This window comes from Elephas maximus, chromosome 20, assembly GCF_024166365.1.
Source record: "Elephas maximus indicus isolate mEleMax1 chromosome 20, mEleMax1 primary haplotype, whole genome shotgun sequence".
Lineage (NCBI taxonomy): Eukaryota > Metazoa > Chordata > Mammalia > Proboscidea > Elephantidae > Elephas > Elephas maximus.
In genome coordinates this window covers 54,096,046-54,113,077 of record NC_064838.1, presented here as the reverse complement: position 1 = coordinate 54,113,077, position 17,032 = coordinate 54,096,046, and the positions used below count along the sequence as shown (strand labels likewise).

Here is a 17,032-nt window from a genome sequence, read left to right as displayed (position 1 = left end):
GCTCACAAGTACAAACAAACGGGCGCAGCAAGGCCTGAGGCTCATCAGAGCTGGGGCTTTACCACCTCTGCCCCTTCCTTCTCCTTCCCCCATCACAGGGAGTCCCCTCCCAGCCCTTACCTGTGACCTTGGCTTTCTCGGGGTCTGAGGTCAGCCTATAGCTTTTGTGGGAGAAAGACATTCCGGTCCCCTTGGATGCCATCCTTCATCTCTCAGTAGTCCTGGGGGCTGAGCCAGAGGCAGAGCCCATCTGCATGAAGCCAGCCATGGGCCCCCACACCTGACCCCAATCCTGGGACAGCAGGAAGGCTTGGGGGCAGGTGAGGATAGGTGCACGCACAGTCACACACATACCAACCGAGGGCAGAGGAAAGTATGGCTCCTGGCTTTCTATACAGGGGAGGATGGTTAGTATCCCTGGGCACTAGGCCTAAGACCATGTGACAGGGACCATGTCTTGTTGTCCTCTGTGTTCCAGTGCCCAGACAAGGCTCGACAAAGAACAAGGGCCAGATATATGTTTGTTGAACCACAACTAAATGCCTCAACCCTGGGGAAGTCAGACCAAAGTGTCCAAAGTAAGGTGGCCCTGTATTCATCTCAGCAGTAAGCCACACTGGGTCCAACTTATATTCAAAGAACCCTACACCACATTCCCCCAAGAGCATTCCACTACCAGGGGGCTTGATATCATCTCCCGCCACAAGTCCCTGTGACACCCCTAGGGCTGGAGCCTCCATCCTCAGCCCCAGGATCCTCCTATCCCTGGTCCATAGGCCTGCGAGTTTTCTTGTTCCCACTTACACACATATAGCCTTCTACCCTCTCCCGGCACCACCCTTGCCCAGTCCTCATCACAGACCCTACTGGACTTCTTACTGCTGTCCATCCTTCACATACCACGTAGATGGTGCAGCTGCTCCAGAACTGGCCCTAATTCCCTGGTGCTGGCTTTGTGATCTAGAGCTATGCTGTCCAATACAGTAGCCACTAGCCACATGTGGCTATACATTTGAACCAATTAAAGTTTTAAAAAATTAAAAATTCAATTCCTCAATTGTATTAGCCACATTGCAAGGGTTCAATGGCCACATGCAGCTACCATGCCGGACAGTGCACATATAGGACATTTCCATTATCACAAAAATTCTATTAGCGCCGGTCTACTGCCTGGCCCTCCAGCACTGCCTTAGCCAGCACCCTTTTATCTGCAGCTCACTATATTATCTCGCCCCACACAGGCCCTCTGTTCCCGCCACACACTCTTGCCATCCACAGTCCGCACCACGCCTGCTCCTGGGAAGGTGACTCCCTCACCCTGCCGCCCACCGAGGCCCCTCAGCGCGCGTCCATGACCGCTGCCCCCCTCAGACCAGAGCAGGTGCAGGGCTGATTAAACGAGGTCATTCATTTGATCAGCAAACCTTCCAGACACCCACTCTGGCTGTCAGGTGCTGAGGAGCCAGGTGTACGGTAGACCCTGACGCTGCCTGGGGACTCCCTGCCAGGGCCACTCCGTCCAGCCCCGCTGAGGGATACGGGCTCAGAACCGAACTGACCCCGTCCCGGGGCCCAAGGACGCTGAACGCAGCGCCTGGCTTCCCCAAGTTGCCCCCACCAGACCCCAAGCTCCGGAGGACCCTCCAGGTCAGCTCCAACCCGGGACACCGCACCACAGGCCGCGATCGTCGCGCGACGGGCGCCCTAGCACTGGGCAGGCCGAGGCTGCGAAAGGAGTCACAGGGACTCGCACCACTCGGAGCCTGGCCACCCCTCACTCACCCCCAGCCTCGGTGGCCTCGCCCCGGCTCACAACATCCGCCCAGCCTCTCGGCTACGGCGCCCGTCCAGGGCCAAACCGCGCGGCCTCCCGCGCACCGCGCCGCCCGTCGCGCACGCGCATCGACTCGCGCCCAGCCTCCACCAGGGGGCCCCCTCCACGAACTCCCGCCGAGAAGTTCTGGCCTTTGCCTCGCCCGACCGCCCGACCGCCCGACCGTCCGACCGCCCGACCGTCCGACCGCCTGCCCAACCGCCTCCAGTCCCCGCCCGCGCTGGGGGGTGCGCCTAGCCCAGCCGCCTGCCTCGGCTCCTACTCGTACTTGGAAGCCCTGCCCAGATGTTCCCTAGGATGGCTGCAAGGGCTGCGCTTGCCAGGGTCGCCACAACCCCTCACCCTCAACCCTGCTCTTATTCAGGCCCAATGGGAGGCCTCACTCACCCTTCCTGGGATGGCGCCTCTGAGGGGAGTCTTCCTGGGCTCTGGTGTCAGGGGCGTGGGCCTGACCTGCCACAGCTGCGGCCGATAAGGCAGCAAAAGGGGCAGGCGGGGCTGAGATGGGGGAAGGGACCGTTCTCTACAGGGTGAAGACTGAGGCTTGGCAAGTTTAAGGTTGCTGCCCAGGGTCTGGAATCCAGGCCTCTGGTAGCTCATCGCTCTGTCCCTGGGGGCAGCAGAGGCTGCAGCGGGGCTCCACCCCACCCCACCCCAGGGTACCTCAAGCCCCGCCACTGAACTTTCCCAACACCTGACCTAGAGGACCACTACATAGGGAGGTCTCTCAGGGGTCTAGTTGTTTAGGGTGAGGTCCCTTGCACCTGACCCAGGGGGGCTGAGTGTGGCCCCACCCCCTCCTGCCATAGGGTCTCTGGTCAGGCCCCAGCAGGCCTGCAGTGGGGGTGTGGAGCCAGAGCCACCCAATCCCGTAGAGACAAGTTTCACAACTTCTTGGATGGGGCTGCAGTGGGTCACAGTGCAGCTTCCAGCCAGAAAGATGGAGTGGCTCCCACTCTTGCTGCTTCTGACACAGTGTTCAGGCGCCCCTGGTGAGTGCTTCCCTCCCTGATCTGAATCTTCCTTCAGGAGGGAGTTGGCCCCAGGCCCATCCTGCCATTTGAGCCAGAAGCTCACTTTCCTACTGGGCATAGAACAGTGACCTTGGCCTTTTGTGTAGAGTTGGGCAGCCTCGGGAAAACACATACAAACTACCCACCCGGGTCTCTATTAACACACCTGCTGTAGCATTGAGGCAGTGTTGGGGCCACATAGATGCAGGCCCACATGAGGCAGTCACACATCCTGAGTCTGATCTACTCCTCTAACCCAGTATATGTCCTCATGCTTGTGAGAGCCCAGACTGAATGAGTCAAGTCAGAATGCCTGGACTGGGCAATGTGATGGCTCTGAGCTTTGGCATTCTTATCTGAGGGTTGAGATGAGGCAAGCTCCATCACCCACTGCTTTCATGGAGTGCATGTGACTGACCTGAACCCATTGCCTGGTCGACTAAATGGGGGCACTGGTGATAAATATCACATCTGGGCTTGCTTCCCTTACCCTGGGCAAGGGGTCAGCCCTTGAATGTGTCCACACGGTCCAACCCAGAGGCCTTCTGGAGCTTTGGTCCACTGCATGAACAAAGTGTGGACATGTGGATATACTCATATGTGGGTATAAATGCATGCCCACCTGCCTTGTGCCAACCACATCCCCATCCCACAGGGCAGCGCTCGCTACTGAATGACTTCCAGGTGCTCCGGGGTACAGAACTGCAGCACCTGCTACATGCAGTGAAGCCCGGGGCTTGGCAGGAGGATGTGGCAGACGCTGAGGAGTGTGCCGGGCGCTGTGGGCCCCTTCTGGACTGCCGGTGAGCGACCATGGGACCTAGATAAGGCTGAGGCAGGGGAGTCTGGGCTGCTGGCTGACCCTGTGCCCCTCCCCCCAGGGCCTTCCACTATAACGTGAGCAGTCATGGTTGCCAACTGCTGCCATGGACCCAGTACTCGCCCCACACAAGACTACAGCGTTCAGAGCGCTGTGATCTCTTCCAGAAGAAAGGCCAGTGACTGCGGAGAGGGGCGGGGGCGGGGATAGGGGAGCCCGGGCCTCAGGCTGCCTTGACCGTCCATCTCTTGCTCCCAGATTACGTGCGGAACTGCATCATGGGCAATGGGTCCGGGTATCGGGGCACAGTGGCCAGGACCGCGGGCGGCCTGCCCTGCCAGCGCTGGAACCGCAAGTTCCCGGTTGATCACAAGTGAGACAGACATCTCCCCTCCGGCCCTGCCCGGCCCCTGCCGCAGCACGTACTGTAAAGCCATACAACTCCCTCAGGTACGTGCCCACACTGCGAAACGGCCTGGAGGAGAACTTTTGCCGCAACCCTGAAGGGGACGCCGGAGGTCCTTGGTGCTACACGACAGACCCTGCCGTGCGCTTCCAGAGCTGCGGCATCAAGTCCTGCCGGGAAGGTAAGTGGCGCGGGGTCCAGCGGGGGGCGAGGGGGGTAGGCCCATGCCCATCCACGAACGCACAGGTCCCATACTTCCAGCCACTTGCGTTTGGTGCACTGGCGAGGATTACCGCGGCGAGGTGGACCGCACCGAGTCAGGACGCGAATGTCAGCGCTGGGACCTGCAACACCCGCACCCACACCCCTTCGAGCCGAGCAAGTACGCGTGGGCAGGATCGACGCCCTTGGGGGCCGGGTTAGGGGAGGGTTGAGACCCCAGGCGCGGGGTCGGGCGGGGCCTGAGGCCCAGGGTCTAGTTCATGCCTTGCTACCGCCCCCAGATTCCTCGACAAAAATCTGGACGACAACTACTGCCGGAATCCGGACGGCTCTGAGAGGCCCTGGTGCTACACCACTGACCCACTGGTCGAGCGAGAGTTCTGTGACCTCCCCAGCTGCGGTAGGGCGCGAGGCCCGGCCTGGGAGGGCCCTGGGGACTGTGGGGGCGTGTCCTGGAGGCGGCGGGGCCTGACTGGGAGATGGGCAGAGAGCAAATCCCAGGAGGACCAGAGACCCGCGAGGGCCGGGCTGGGACCCAGCCTGAGTCCCAGTTCCTGCCCGGGGTCCGACCTGCCTCGGTCTATCCAAGGGACCGAGACACAGCCGCGCCGGGCCACGACGCTTAACTGCTTCCGCGGGAAGGGCGAGGGCTACCGGGGCACGGCCAATACTACAGCCGCGGGCGTGCCCTGCCAGCGCTGGGATGCGCAGAGCCCGCATCAGCACCGTTTTGCGCCTGAGAAATACGCGTGCAAGTGAGGTGGTGGTGGGGGGCTCTGGGGACGTACTCCCGCGGGTGGGCCCGGAGGGGGCGGTCCCGAGGCGGGGCCTGAGGCGGAGCCGGAGGCGGGCTCCAGCCCAAGGCTGCCAGCCTGCGGCCTGGGGCCCCGCCAGGGCTGAGGGGCGCACCTGTGCAGGGACCTTCGGGAGAACTTCTGCCGGAACCCTGACGGCTCGGAGGCGCCCTGGTGCTTCACGTCGCGGCCCGGCATGCGCGTGGCCTTCTGCTACCAGATCCGGCGCTGCGCCGACGACGTGCGGCCCGAGGGTGAGGCCCCGGGCGGAGGGAACCGAGCCCGGGCTAGAGGCGCGGAGCCAGCCGGAGGGCCGGGCGGGGACCGGCGCTAACGGGCGCTGCCTACCCGCCACAGAATGCTACTACGGAGCCGGCGAGCAGTACCGCGGCTCGGTCAACAAGACCCGCAAGGGCGTCCCTTGCAAGCGCTGGGCTGCGGAGACGCCGCATAAGCCGCAGTGAGTCGATCCGGGCCCGGGTGGGAGCAAGGGCGTAGCGAGGGTAAGGAGCGCCCAGGGGCAATCTCTAAATTGGGGGGCACTCGAACGCCCTGAGGCAATCTCTAAGTTGGCGCCCCTGCCTCCAAATTTCAAGACGAATAGAAACTGATAGCAAAAACGAAAAGGAGCAGGCGAGCGCGCTTGTGTCCTGGGCAGTGGGCGGGCTGACAGGAGGGATCCCGGGTCGGCCAGGCCTCCTCCGGGCTGGTGAATCATCCCGGCAGACACTGAGAGCCTTGGCAGCAGAGAGCAGCGCTGAAACATGGCTGAAGCAGCAGGAGCTTTGGGCACAGCTCAAGTCCGGCATAGTTTGATCTTGGACTTATCTCTGGACCGTGTGATGTCACCCCCTCTATCAGTGTCACCTGGTGTGGTCTGCACACCCCTAGTGACCCACTGGCACCCCCTTGGACCTGTGCCCTGAGGCAAATGCCCCTCTCGGCCCCCCCCCTTCACATGCCTCTGGTGGGGTCTGGTGGCCATGCCGGGTCTAAGGCCCATCCTTGGGCTGTATGCTGCGGGGTTCTGGGAACAGAGCCCAGCAGGGTTTTGGGAGGACCTGCTGCAATATTATGCCCCCTCTTGTCTAGGTTCACCCCCACCTCGGGCCCACACGTGAAATTGGAGGAGAACTACTGCCGGAACCCAGATGGGGACCGCCACGGGCCCTGGTGCTACACTACAGACCCGGGGACCCCATTTGACTACTGTGCACTGCGACGCTGTGGTGAGCGCTGCCACGTGCCCCGCGGTCCCACCCCTAGTCCCTAGCACAGAGCCTACTTCTCTTAATCTGGTCAAACTTGGTCTTTCAGATGATGAACAGCCGCTGTCCACCTTGAAGCCCCCAGGTGCGCAGGTGGGCCAGGAGCCGGCTGGGCCCTTTTGCCTACCCCAGTGGGATCTCATCCCACCGACTCCATCCTCCAGACCAGGTGCTGTTTGAGGAGTGTGGCCTGAGGGTGGATCGGCCGGATCAGTGGCACTCCAAGCTGCGCATGATAGGGGGCCAGCCTGGAAACTCGCCCTGGACAGTCAGCCTGCGCAGCCGGTGAGGCACAACTGCGTGTCTCCGCAGGAGAAAGCTGAGGCTGTGTCCTCTGGGGTTATGCTAATGGAGGGTTGAAACCTGCCCCTTGCTTCAGGCATCCTAGTCAGATGATGGTAGGCCCAGCATGTGTCTCCTATCTGTCCCTTCCCCAGGCAGGGCCACCATTTCTGTGGTGGATCCCTAGTGAAGGAGCAGTGGGTGCTGACTGCCCGGCAGTGCTTCTCCTCCTGGTGAGCTTCCCTTGGGTTTTGGAACACAGTCCTACCACCTGACTTTGTCCCCTGCCAGCCACTTTACCCAGACAATCCAACAGGTGCTCCCTGAGGCAGCAGATTGGGAGACAAGACTGACCTATCAGGGCTTCTCTCCCAGCCGTGTGCCTCTCCTGGGCTATGAGGTGTGGTTGGGGATGATGTTCCAGAACCCGCAGCCTGGGGAGCCAGACCTGCAGCGGGTTCCAGTGGCCAAGATGGTGTGCGGACCCTCAGACTCCCAGCTTGTCCTGCTCAAGCTGGAGAGGTGTGTGGAGAGGTTGGGATGGTATGAGGCAGTGCTGGGCGTGTGGTCTCAGGCCTTGAATGCCCCCATTCCTACCATAGGCCTGTGACCCTGAACCAGCGCGTGGCCCTGATCTGTCTGCCCCCTGAGCGGTATGTGGTGCCTCCAGGGACCAAGTGTGAGATTGCAGGCTGGGGTGAAACAAAAGGTAGGAGCACAGTGTAAGGGCATGGTTGGTTCCCGGCCAAGAGGCCTAGCTCTGGATCCTGCCCAAGAGCCCTCTTCTTGTTCCCATACCCCCGATGCACACACATACATTGTAGGCACAGGTAATGGCATGGTTCTGAACGTGGCCTCGCTGAGAGTCATCTCCAACCAGGAGTGTAATGTCAAGCACCGAGGACGTGTAAAGGAGAGCGAGATGTGTACTTCAGGCCCGCTGGTCCCTGTGGGGGCCTGTGAGGTCAGTGGTAGGGCCCCTGGGCTAGCCTGAGGAGTGTGCGGGGAGCTGGAAATGGACTACTTCTTCCCCAAGGGGGCTAGTCTCTGCTGTTGTCCAGGGTCCCCTTACCAGTTCTCCTGCCTGCTAGGGTGACTACGGGAGCCCGCTTGCCTGCTTTACCCATGACTGCTGGGTCCTGGAGGGAATCGTAATCCCCAACCGAGTGTGCGCACGGCTTCGCTGGCCGGCCATCTTCACGCGTGTCTCCATGTTTGTGGACTGGATTCATAAGGTCATGCGGCTGGACTAGGCCTGGCCTTGGCCCCATGCGCCTTGGGGGAGGATGAAGCTTCCTGTCAGACATAAAGCCACCTTTCCTCTTTACGCCTGTGCAGGGTGCTTCTTAGCCTCTGCTTCTAGGGAACAAGTTGGTAACTCCTCTCTAGAGCTGACCCTGGGGCTACCTTAGCCTATGGATGCTGTAGAAGAAGAGGGTCTCACAAGTCCCTCAGACACACTTGGGAGAAGAAGGGTGGTGTAGGGCAGTTTCTGTCAGAAGGGGCTGCAGCAGAGGGAGCTAGCCCGGTAGAGAGTCCCAGTCAGGACAGGCAGGGGCTAAGCTGTACTGCCTCCTCCCTCCCACACTGGAGGTAGATGTAGCCTCGTGGCTACTGTACCCACAGCCTTGAGTCTCCCAACCCCAGGGTGAGGGTTGGGGATGACTTGGTACAAAATACCAGCAAGAACCAGGCTCCATGTCCTCATTTATTATGACCATAGAGCCCACACTCCTCTGTCCACCTATCCATGGAGTCCAGAGCAGGGGAACCCTCTTGCTGCTCTGAGAGGCCTTGGGGCCCCCCAAGAGTGACCAGGCTGACCCGCTCATGTCGGGGGCAGAGCTTCAACTGCCCAAGTGTGTGCGCAGCCAGAGCACAGCATTCATGAAGCTGTCCGACTCCACCTCCACCTCTGATAGTCCGTGGGTGCTCTTGGGATAGAGCAGGAGCCTGTAGGTGTGGGGGAGCAATGCTTGAGGTTTGGGGATCCTCCCCTGCTCACCTACCTACCAGCTGCCAGGACTTCCCTTGCTGGACTCACCGAACAGGTACTTTCCGGGCCTTGAGAGCACGGTAATACTCCATGCCCTGCTTGAAGGGCACACGCCGGTCCTCCTGGCCCAGCATCAAAAGCAGTGGAGTCTTCACCTGGGTGTGTGGGGAAGAATGGGGAGTGGTGGTGAGCAGGGCCCTGGGCTTTGGGTGGACAGGTGGCAGACAGGACAGGGAAGAGGACCACGTACCTGAGGGACATATTTGATGGGTGACTTGTCTAGCATCTCAGCCCACACACTGAGGTCTGGCAGGCAGTCACTGCTGTAGGGGAAACCAGCCTCCACCACACACCTGCAAGAGACAGAGCTGATGTAGTGCCAGGGTGGGCATCCAGGGCTCTGGGGCCTACAGGGTGGAGGGGAGGAGAGCAGGGTCCTGTGGGCACACTGACCAGTCAGGGATGTCGGTAGAACCCATCATAGAGGCAATGTTGATCACGGGGTTCCGGGCCACACAGGCACTGTAGGTCTCTGGGTACTGACCAATCAGGTGGCAGGAGAGGAAGCCACCATGGGAACCACCCATGAGGGCCACACGGCTTGCGCTGAAGTGCTCCTCCTGGAGGACCTGCTCTACTGCAAACTGCAGGGTGGGGCAGAGCACACTGTGGCCAGCTGCCTGCCCAGCTGGATGGAGCCACACCGCTGGCCCGCCTTCCAGGCTGTTTCCCCTGCCCTTCAGCCCCCAGCTACCTGGACGTCCTTCACATCCTGCTGGCCCACGTTGCCTGGGAGGGAGAGAATACTGTCCTGGCCAAAGCCCGTGGAGCCGCGATAGTTCACTGGAGGCCAAGGAGGGACCAGACGTGGTAGTCAGATAACATTTTTAGCTCCCGGGACACCCACCTATCTGTGAAGTGGGCCCCAGGACCAGCTACACCACAGACTGTCAAGGGGAAGTCATCGAGAGATTTGAGGCTGCTGCCCGGTGACCAGAGCACCTTTTCGATGAAGTCCTGAGTTGGTCCACGTTATTGCCATACTGTGGTGCCAGAGGCTGGGCCAGGGCAGTTTCTGGTAGTGGTTACCAGGTCCAAGCTACAGAGAGGCCTGGAGACTAGGGTGGCACCCATGGTGCTTGTACAAAGCAGATGGCAAACCAGGTCCACTCATCACCCCACCACAGCCCTATCCTGCTCACTCACCTAGCAGCACTGCAAAGCCCATCTTGCAAAGCAAGGCTGGGAACAGCATCCAGGCAGCGACAAAGGATGAATGGGGACCCCCTGCAGACATGGAGCAGAGGGTGAAAGGGCCAGCCAGGAGGGGCAGTGGGAGGGCAGGGGCTCTTAGGCCAGATGCTTACCATGGGGCATGACCACCATGGGGACCTGGGTCTTATCTGGAGGGTCACTGGGCTGTAGAAGGATGGCTTCAAAGTCAAGGCCAGCTGCACGGAAAGTACAGTGGTCAGCAAGGCCAGTGCAACTACCCAGGGGCTTCTTCAGCAAAGGCCTCAGCTATAGCTGCAGGTCTGGGGCTAACCTCTGATGCAGGGACCTGGCCAAGGTGGCCCACACTGTGACACAGAGACCCTGGGAGACGCACACTCCTGCCCTAGTCAGGGAACCTCAGTCTCTGCAGGGACAGCATTCTGGATGAAGTGTGGTCACAGACGCCCATGTAAGGCCTGTCTTCTTTGGGCCCTGGTTTTTCTACCACAGATGAACTGGCCTGGTAGTGCCTAGCTCTGGCACCCCGAGCACTTGCTCAGACACCTAGACGAGATCGCCCATAAGAGGGACAGAAAAGCTCTTAGAGGTGATTCCAGGAAAGCCCACGATATGAGATACAAAAAGATGCTGTGTGCTGGGGAACCTGGAGTGGGCATGCCTATGTCCCAGGCTCAGCTCACCATACTGCACATTCTCTTGCTCCAGGGGTGGCTGCAGCACCCGGATGCCCCACTGGATGTCGGGTATGGGCTCGGCCTCCTCCAGGGGCACCCAAAACACCGACTTCTCCTTCCCCGCAGGAGGCAGGAACCCAACTTTCTGTCAAGGGGAAGGAGTGTGTCACACATGGCTTAGCTGCTTCCTTTCCCTCTGCCTCTACCCAGGGTGAGAAACCGGCCCTTCCACCCACTTCCAGAGAGCACAGCATGGCCTCCTGTTGTGAGCTGGTATATACAAAGGTACTCACACTCACACACAGACCTAGCTCCTCAGCATCTAGGCTCTGCTATTTCCCTGTGTCCTGCAATACCAGAGGACTGGGCACTTCCCCAGGCAACCCTGTTCTGTATAGAGCAGACCCCAGCCCAGGACTTCCTCCCCATGGGTGCCAGAGCCTCGTGGACCAGCTCACTGTCTCAGGGAATCTGCCTGCATGGAACTACTGCTTCCTGGCCCTGGGCTCACCAGTGCTCACCAGGCTTGGGGGCTGGCTGGGCGTGGAGAACTGTGCCACCATGAGGTCTAGGTCAATTGTGAGAAGTTTCCAGCTTCCAGCTGGCTCCCCTGGGGAGGGTAGATGCCACTTAGCAGGGGGCACCACCTTTCCTATCTCCTACCTGCAGAGTCAAGTTCCAGGCTGGAGAATCTATGTCAAGTTACCCCTTCCACCCTGAGGGGCAAAGAGATACCTCTCACAAATGCCCAACTGCACATGGCCCTGGGTGAACCTCCTGCTCTGTCCCCCTATCTGGCAGACACTGGCCGTGCCCCCCCAGCTGGGCCAGGGGACACACCAGACCACCACAGCACATCTGCCCCTCAAGAATCACAGTCTGCAGGGGTGGCAGCTGGGCCCACAGGGCTGGGGGGAGGGGGGCGTTGCTGATTCTGGACAGTGGGGTCCATAATGATTCTTAAGCAAGGACTGTGAAATGTGATGAGCTGCACGTTTGAAACGATACTTTGGCAGCTTTGTGGAGGGGCAGGCACAGTCAGGGCAGGTGAAGAACTCAAAAGACATTTCAGGCACAGAACCACCAGGCCCGGGTATAAGGAAGATGGGGGAGCCAACACAGGGCTTCTCCTGAGCCCTGGGCGAGCAGAGCTGTCTCTGCCTAAAGTAGGGTACCCTAAAGGTTTGGGAGGGCAGAGGGACAACTCTGGCAAATCTTGGCCAGAGTTTTGTAGGAACAGTTTCAGGAGCAGGGATGGGGGCCATGCTAAGTCTGGGTAGAGTTGAGCGCTAAAGAGCAGTGGAGCAGGGGAAGTAGTTTGGTGGCTGGGTAAGGGTCCCGCCAGGGCAGGGCTTTCAGGAGACTGTCAGTAAAGGCTGCAGAACAGTCAGTAGTGCAGAGTGGCCAGGAGTGCCGCTACTGCCCCACATGCTCATATACCTACCCCTACCCCTGCAGCCCTGCTCACCAGCGGTCAGGGAAGTCACACTGCCCGTCTGGGTGTCCACAGCAAACAGGTCCTGCAGCAGAGAAGGCCAGGTGTGGCAACACATCCAAGAACCCTGAGCTTTGTGAGTGTCCCCGACCTCCTCTCTGCCCCTCTTAGGGACACCTGGGCCCGGGCTAGTGCTGTGAGCAGCTATGGTGATGGCTACTCAGTGCAGTAGGGAGTAGCCCAGGCCCTAGATTCAAATCCCAGCCCTATCACAACCTGCTGAGTGGCCCTGGGCAAGGTATGGAATGTTTTTTTGAGCTGGCATGAGGACCAAGTGATATCATACCCAAAAGGATCTTAGCATACCGTGGATGCACCCACCCCTATCCCTGCGGGACTCACTCCCATCTCCATCAGCTGCCCTTACAGGGTGCTCAGGGGCTCACCCTGGTTACAGTCCCCTTCTCCCCCAGCTGGAAATGCCTGGGAGGGGTCGCACTCCTGCCTCAGAAGAAAAGGTCAAAGGTTCTGTTGGGGAGCACCAGGGCAGCCACCCCCACAAAGGAGAAGGGAGTCCAGGACAGGTGCAGGCAAGATCTTAAGGGGCTGGTGGGACCTTGCGGCTGGGCATCCACCCAGGGGTGTGTGTGTGCTATGTCCCAGGGGCCTGAGGCTCCTAGGGGTGTCATAGGGGATGCCTCTCACGCGGACAGGGCCCCTTACCTGCCGGCTGCGCTGAGCAGAGTCAAAGACCACTCTCTGGCTGTCAGCCGACCAGCATCCCAGAGGCAGCAGACTACAGTAGATCCCAGAGAAGTCCTCTGCAAAGATGGGAGGGCTGGGAGCCACATCCAGGAGTGGAGGCTTGGGGGTTCCTCAAGCCTATGAGGCAGGTGGGGCTGTTTTGGGAATTCACCCAGGGCCCCTGCTCAGGCACCTGCAACTTGTGGTAGAGAGGCTGTCCCTGACATGAGGGTATCCTTGGCGATAAGGAGCTTCCTAACGCGGGGGCTGATGGGCAGAGGCCTCTGAGGGCCCAGAAGAGAGATGACCCGAGAAAACAAGAGATCCTCATTCTTGGGATGGTTCAGGGCCCCAGACAGAGCTGTGAGCACCTAACACCGCAGCTGAAGCCTGTTGGCCAAGAGCCACCCTCCCAGAGACCCTGCTGACCAGGAACTTGGCCTGAACAAAGGCTGCTGGGGTGGGAAAGGCAATGCGGTGCCCTTAGGCCCAGAACTTGTCGAGGAGGACACTCCAACCTAGTGGCCTTCTGAGATTCATTAAATGGGCCATGGCTTTAACCAACCACTGGAAAAACCAGAAAAATCTAACATGAGTTCCAGCACAGGAATGAAATCATCCAAATCTCCAGCAGCTTGGATCCCTCTGATCTCAGCTTTGGTCCAGCCAACTCCCTTCCATAGGAACTGTTCCCTGTGGTGATGACCCCACTCCCTGTGGAGGCTGGACATGGAGTTGGCCCAAAAGGGAGGGAGGAACCTCGGAAAGATCCCAGGATGGAACAGCTGGGGCACTGGCCCGGAACAGGGAAGAAACAGATGGGAGGGAAATACAGAGCCACGGGCTCCACTGCCCCCATCCAACCACGTACCCCTTACCTCCCAGCTGCCGAGGCACGATGTCCACCACCACCGAAGTGACCTTGGTGTACCAGTCATACTGCGAGAGAGTACAATGGTCAGGGACACCAGAGGATGGGTACTGCCCTCAGGGCACAGAGCTCTGCCATCAGTCCCCATCTCTGGTAGTCTCAGGGGAAGAAGGGGAGGACCTGATACTTGAGTGAACCGAATCTGATGCACCTCCGTTCTGGTGACCTGGACAAGATGCCCAGAGGGGCTCAGCTAGGCAGATACCTCTGACTTTCACCAGGGACCTGGAGCTTTTCTTGGGCAGGGGACTGGGACTCTATACCAGCCACTGCCATTGAGCTGATTATTGCAACTCCCGTGTGTCAGTAACTCCCCACTATATCCCAACCCCTTGCACACAGCCTGGTCATGTGCAGATGAGAAATCAATGGGAGGGGCATTTCTACAAACAGAAGATGGTCTCGAGGTGGTGAGCCCTGATGGTGCAAATTCCCCATGCCAATGCTCTCAGCCCCTAGCCCCTACCCGGAGAGCGCAGGCGGAACTCACATCGACATGCACCAGGACAGGAGGGCATCCAGTGGGGCCCATGTGGAGATGATGCTGGCCCTTCAGCTCTCATCCTCCATCCTCTCCTCTTGCTGTCCAATGCCCACCCCCGACCCCAAACTCCAGCTTACCAGGCACAGCTGGCTACACTGATGATGGGGGACCAGAGATGGGTACTTAAGGTAGACAATGCGACACTGGTCTGGGCTCAGCCGGGGAGAAGAGACAGCCAGGGAGTCATCCGAGAGGAGTTCTGGGCCAGATGGAAACAGTATCGATGGGCTGGCAAGGCCAGAGTGCGTCAGGAAAGCACACGCGGGCACCACTCACTTACCACACTTCCCCTCAGCGAGGTCCACATAGTACAAGGCTGACCTGGAACCGCCAGAGAGATACTCAGCTTCAAGACCAGCCTGGGCTGCAGGGCCCCCTGCCCTGCCCCACTTTCTCACCTGCGATTGGTGCAGAAGCGGACACCCAGTCGGAAGGGCTCATGCCACCAGCCCACGAACACTACACCTGTGTCTCCAGGAGCCCAGAATGCCTGTAAACAAGACCACAGGACAGGTGTGAGCAAGGGGGAGTAGCTCAGGTAGGGCCCCCAGGCTCCAGGAGTGACGTGGACCAAGTTGGCACTGACCTGTCCAGGGGACACATTTTCAGGAACCCCCTCAAGCACAGAGATGTTGCCACTCTCAACATCCAGCACACAGAGCACAGGGGTGCTTTTGGAAACCATGTTTTCTCCCCAGTCTTCATAAAACACAAACTGATCCCCCTGAGAATACGAGATACTTAGTGGCCAGGCCTGTCTGCAAGGCCCTGCCCTGCCTGCAGAAGCCAGTGCATCCCCTGTTCTGACAGGTGGTTTGGGCAGGGAGCACACTGAGCCCCGGGGCTGCACTGCAGGGCCTGCAGGGACTGGCCACGGCCATGAGCACCTTGATGGCCTGGTCTGGCTTCTTCAGCCTAGCCATTTCATCATCACTGGCACTGACGTCCAAGGCTTTGCTCTGAAAGAAGGACTCAGTCTTGGGGCGCTTCTTCTCTGCCACATACAATAAGTGTGTCTCCGAGTGCGACCAGGACAGGCAGCCAAAGCAGTCTGGGTGTACGAAGGGCCAATCAGGGGGAGCCCAGGGCTCTGGCTGCCCCTCCTGCCTACCTGGCCTGCTCACCAACCAGATGCCTCACCATCCTCGTACACGGGCCCATGTTTCTCCAGTGCTGACAAGTTGAAGCTCTTAAGCTTCCGGTTCTTCTCCCAGACCTGAGAATATTTGGGCGTCAGGCTGCCCCACCTCCAACAGAGCCTTATCTGTGGGGCTGAGCCCCCAGCCGCCCGCCCCCTGGCACCATGCAGACTCACTTCCAGGAACTGCTTCTCTTCCCCAGGGCTTGTGCCTCCAGCCTTACGCAGCACAGCTTTCATGGCACCTGATGGAGATTCTCTGCTCAGCAGTCTGAGAACATGGGGCATCAGGTTGGGATTGTCTCCCACCCACCAACAGCCCTGCCCAGGCCCCTCACTAGCCACAAGCTCTTAGACAAGATTCTTGAAGCTTTGGCCTCACACCAGCCCCTGCACACAACCCCCCCGCCCCCTGGCCCAGCCCCACCATGGCAGCTGGCCTTGCCTCTCCTCCCTGGGGCAGGGGCTCTACCCACTCCGGCCTCTCCCACACCCGTAGGCTCTAGACCAGCTAGGGGTTTGGAGCAAGCCTCCAGTGCTTATCAGGCCATGTCACCAGAGGCCAAATGAACTCCCCAGGGGCATGAACCTGGCTCCTGGCCTCTCTTCAACACCTTGCCTGTACTGGGGCACATGGTGGGCATTCACAAAAGGCTTGCAGATGGCTGTGGCCTTGTCCACAAGCTTCCTCCCTTGCACTTACTCCCCCCGGGTCTCCACGCTGCTGCCTGCAGGCCCTGCAAACACCACTGAGTCCCCGTCGTGGAACACCAGATACTGACGGCAGAATCGGATGTTCTCCATACGTTCAAGGTCCCTCTGGGTCCATTCTGCAAGGGGAGGCCTGACGCTGCCCAACCTGGACAGTCCCTTCCACAGCCCCTCACCCAGGAAAGCCCAGCTCCACATCCCCTCATCTGTCTCCACATACCCTGGGTGCAGGCCTCTCTTGGAGAGAACCCTCTACTGCCCCCAGAACCCACCCTGGATCCTGAGGGTAGCCTGGCTGCCCCAGATGGAGGCTCCAGGTGCACCCATGCCCCATGTGTATGGGAGGGTGGAGGGCCCTACAAGGCCCACACCCTACACCCAGGTCAGAGTTCTACTCCACAACCCTTGTGCACACTCTAGTGGCCTCACCCCATGCATTCATGGGCCCCATCTAATATCGGCTCAGTACACACTCCCCATACACCTGTGTACACAGACCAGTAATACCTTCCTATTTCTACACTCCTCCATCCCCACACCCCCCCAAACCCCACCTTCCTCCGACATCCGTGTACACCTTCAGGTAGCCAGCCCTCCACATTCCCGTTCTCTCCAACCCAGTGCACGGTGCTGGAGTGGGCCCGCCACCCTGATTCCCCTCCACACACACACCAGTGTGCACCGTCCGGTAGAGGCCCCCGTACTGCGTGGTGACCTCCGGGCCCAGGCAGGCGGCGCTCAGCGCGGGCTGGCGGCTAAGGCCCCGGTACAGCGCCGCCGCCTCTTCGGGCTCGTTCAGCAGCACCTGCGCAGGGGACACACCAGGGTCAGGCCCGGTCCGGGCTGCGGGGACCACGGGGACCGCGGGCCGAGCCCTCACCTGCCGCTCCATAATTGCTACTTGGCCGCCCGGGACAGGCGGGGAGCGCAGGCACCCGGAAGTGCGACTTAGAGGGGCGGAGCCTGGGGCGCAGCCAGTTTCCG

General features: G+C 60.0%; 3 protein-coding genes across 19 annotated transcripts in view; 1 reads left to right on the top strand and 2 right to left on the bottom strand.

Annotated features, from left to right (window-relative positions):
- RNF123 (ring finger protein 123) overlaps positions 1-2,414 on the bottom strand; it is a 28,255-nt gene extending 25,841 nt beyond the window's left edge. For 2 of the 6 annotated variants that reach the window (XM_049863492.1, XM_049863497.1), the window contains exons 1-2: positions 1,783-1,885; positions 121-228 (exon numbers count right to left, since the gene is read on the bottom strand). In XM_049863492.1, coding sequence (XP_049719449.1) covers positions 121-202 — 82 coding nt within the window. In that variant the 5' untranslated portion in view covers positions 203-228; positions 1,783-1,885. The other 4 variants (XM_049863494.1, XM_049863496.1, XM_049863495.1 and 1 more) reach the window with 4 other exon arrangements.
- A 118-nt stretch (positions 2,415-2,532) lies between these two features.
- MST1 (macrophage stimulating 1) lies at positions 2,533-8,239 on the top strand. Of its 7 annotated transcripts, none has more exons than XM_049863511.1 (18): positions 2,533-2,826; positions 3,503-3,650; positions 3,729-3,841; positions 3,926-4,040; positions 4,118-4,254; positions 4,335-4,451; positions 4,577-4,702; positions 4,885-5,050; positions 5,213-5,343; positions 5,447-5,549; positions 6,182-6,318; positions 6,407-6,442; positions 6,522-6,642; positions 6,795-6,872; positions 7,015-7,161; positions 7,242-7,348; positions 7,464-7,603; positions 7,731-8,239. In XM_049863511.1, the coding sequence occupies exons 1-18, from the start codon at positions 2,733-2,735 to the stop codon at positions 7,890-7,892; spliced, it is 2,178 nt and encodes a 725-aa protein (XP_049719468.1). In that variant the 5' UTR covers positions 2,533-2,732; the 3' UTR covers positions 7,893-8,239. The 7 variants fall into 7 exon arrangements, with proteins under 7 accessions (XP_049719468.1, XP_049719463.1, XP_049719469.1 ...); XM_049863506.1 differs by having other exon boundaries at positions 4,335-4,455; positions 4,577-4,695; XM_049863512.1 differs by lacking the exon at positions 5,213-5,343 and having other exon boundaries at positions 4,577-4,695.
- Positions 8,240-8,329: 90 nt separating this feature from the next.
- APEH (acylaminoacyl-peptide hydrolase) lies at positions 8,330-17,032 on the bottom strand. Of its 6 annotated transcripts, none has more exons than XM_049863500.1 (22): positions 16,929-17,032; positions 16,721-16,853; positions 16,041-16,167; positions 15,515-15,608; positions 15,340-15,415; positions 15,087-15,250; positions 14,786-14,923; positions 14,598-14,689; positions 14,480-14,520; positions 14,277-14,398; positions 13,603-13,663; positions 12,704-12,801; positions 11,990-12,065; positions 11,067-11,155; positions 10,552-10,690; positions 10,003-10,086; positions 9,842-9,922; positions 9,390-9,478; positions 9,089-9,279; positions 8,886-8,988; positions 8,684-8,790; positions 8,330-8,592 (listed from the first exon to the last, which is right to left on the bottom strand). In XM_049863500.1, exons 1-22 carry the CDS (start codon positions 16,938-16,940, stop codon positions 8,487-8,489), a joined length of 2,223 nt encoding a protein of 740 aa, XP_049719457.1. In that variant the 5' UTR covers positions 16,941-17,032; the 3' UTR covers positions 8,330-8,486. The 6 variants fall into 6 exon arrangements, with proteins under 6 accessions (XP_049719457.1, XP_049719459.1, XP_049719458.1 ...); XM_049863502.1 differs by having other exon boundaries at positions 9,390-9,424; XM_049863501.1 differs by having other exon boundaries at positions 12,014-12,065.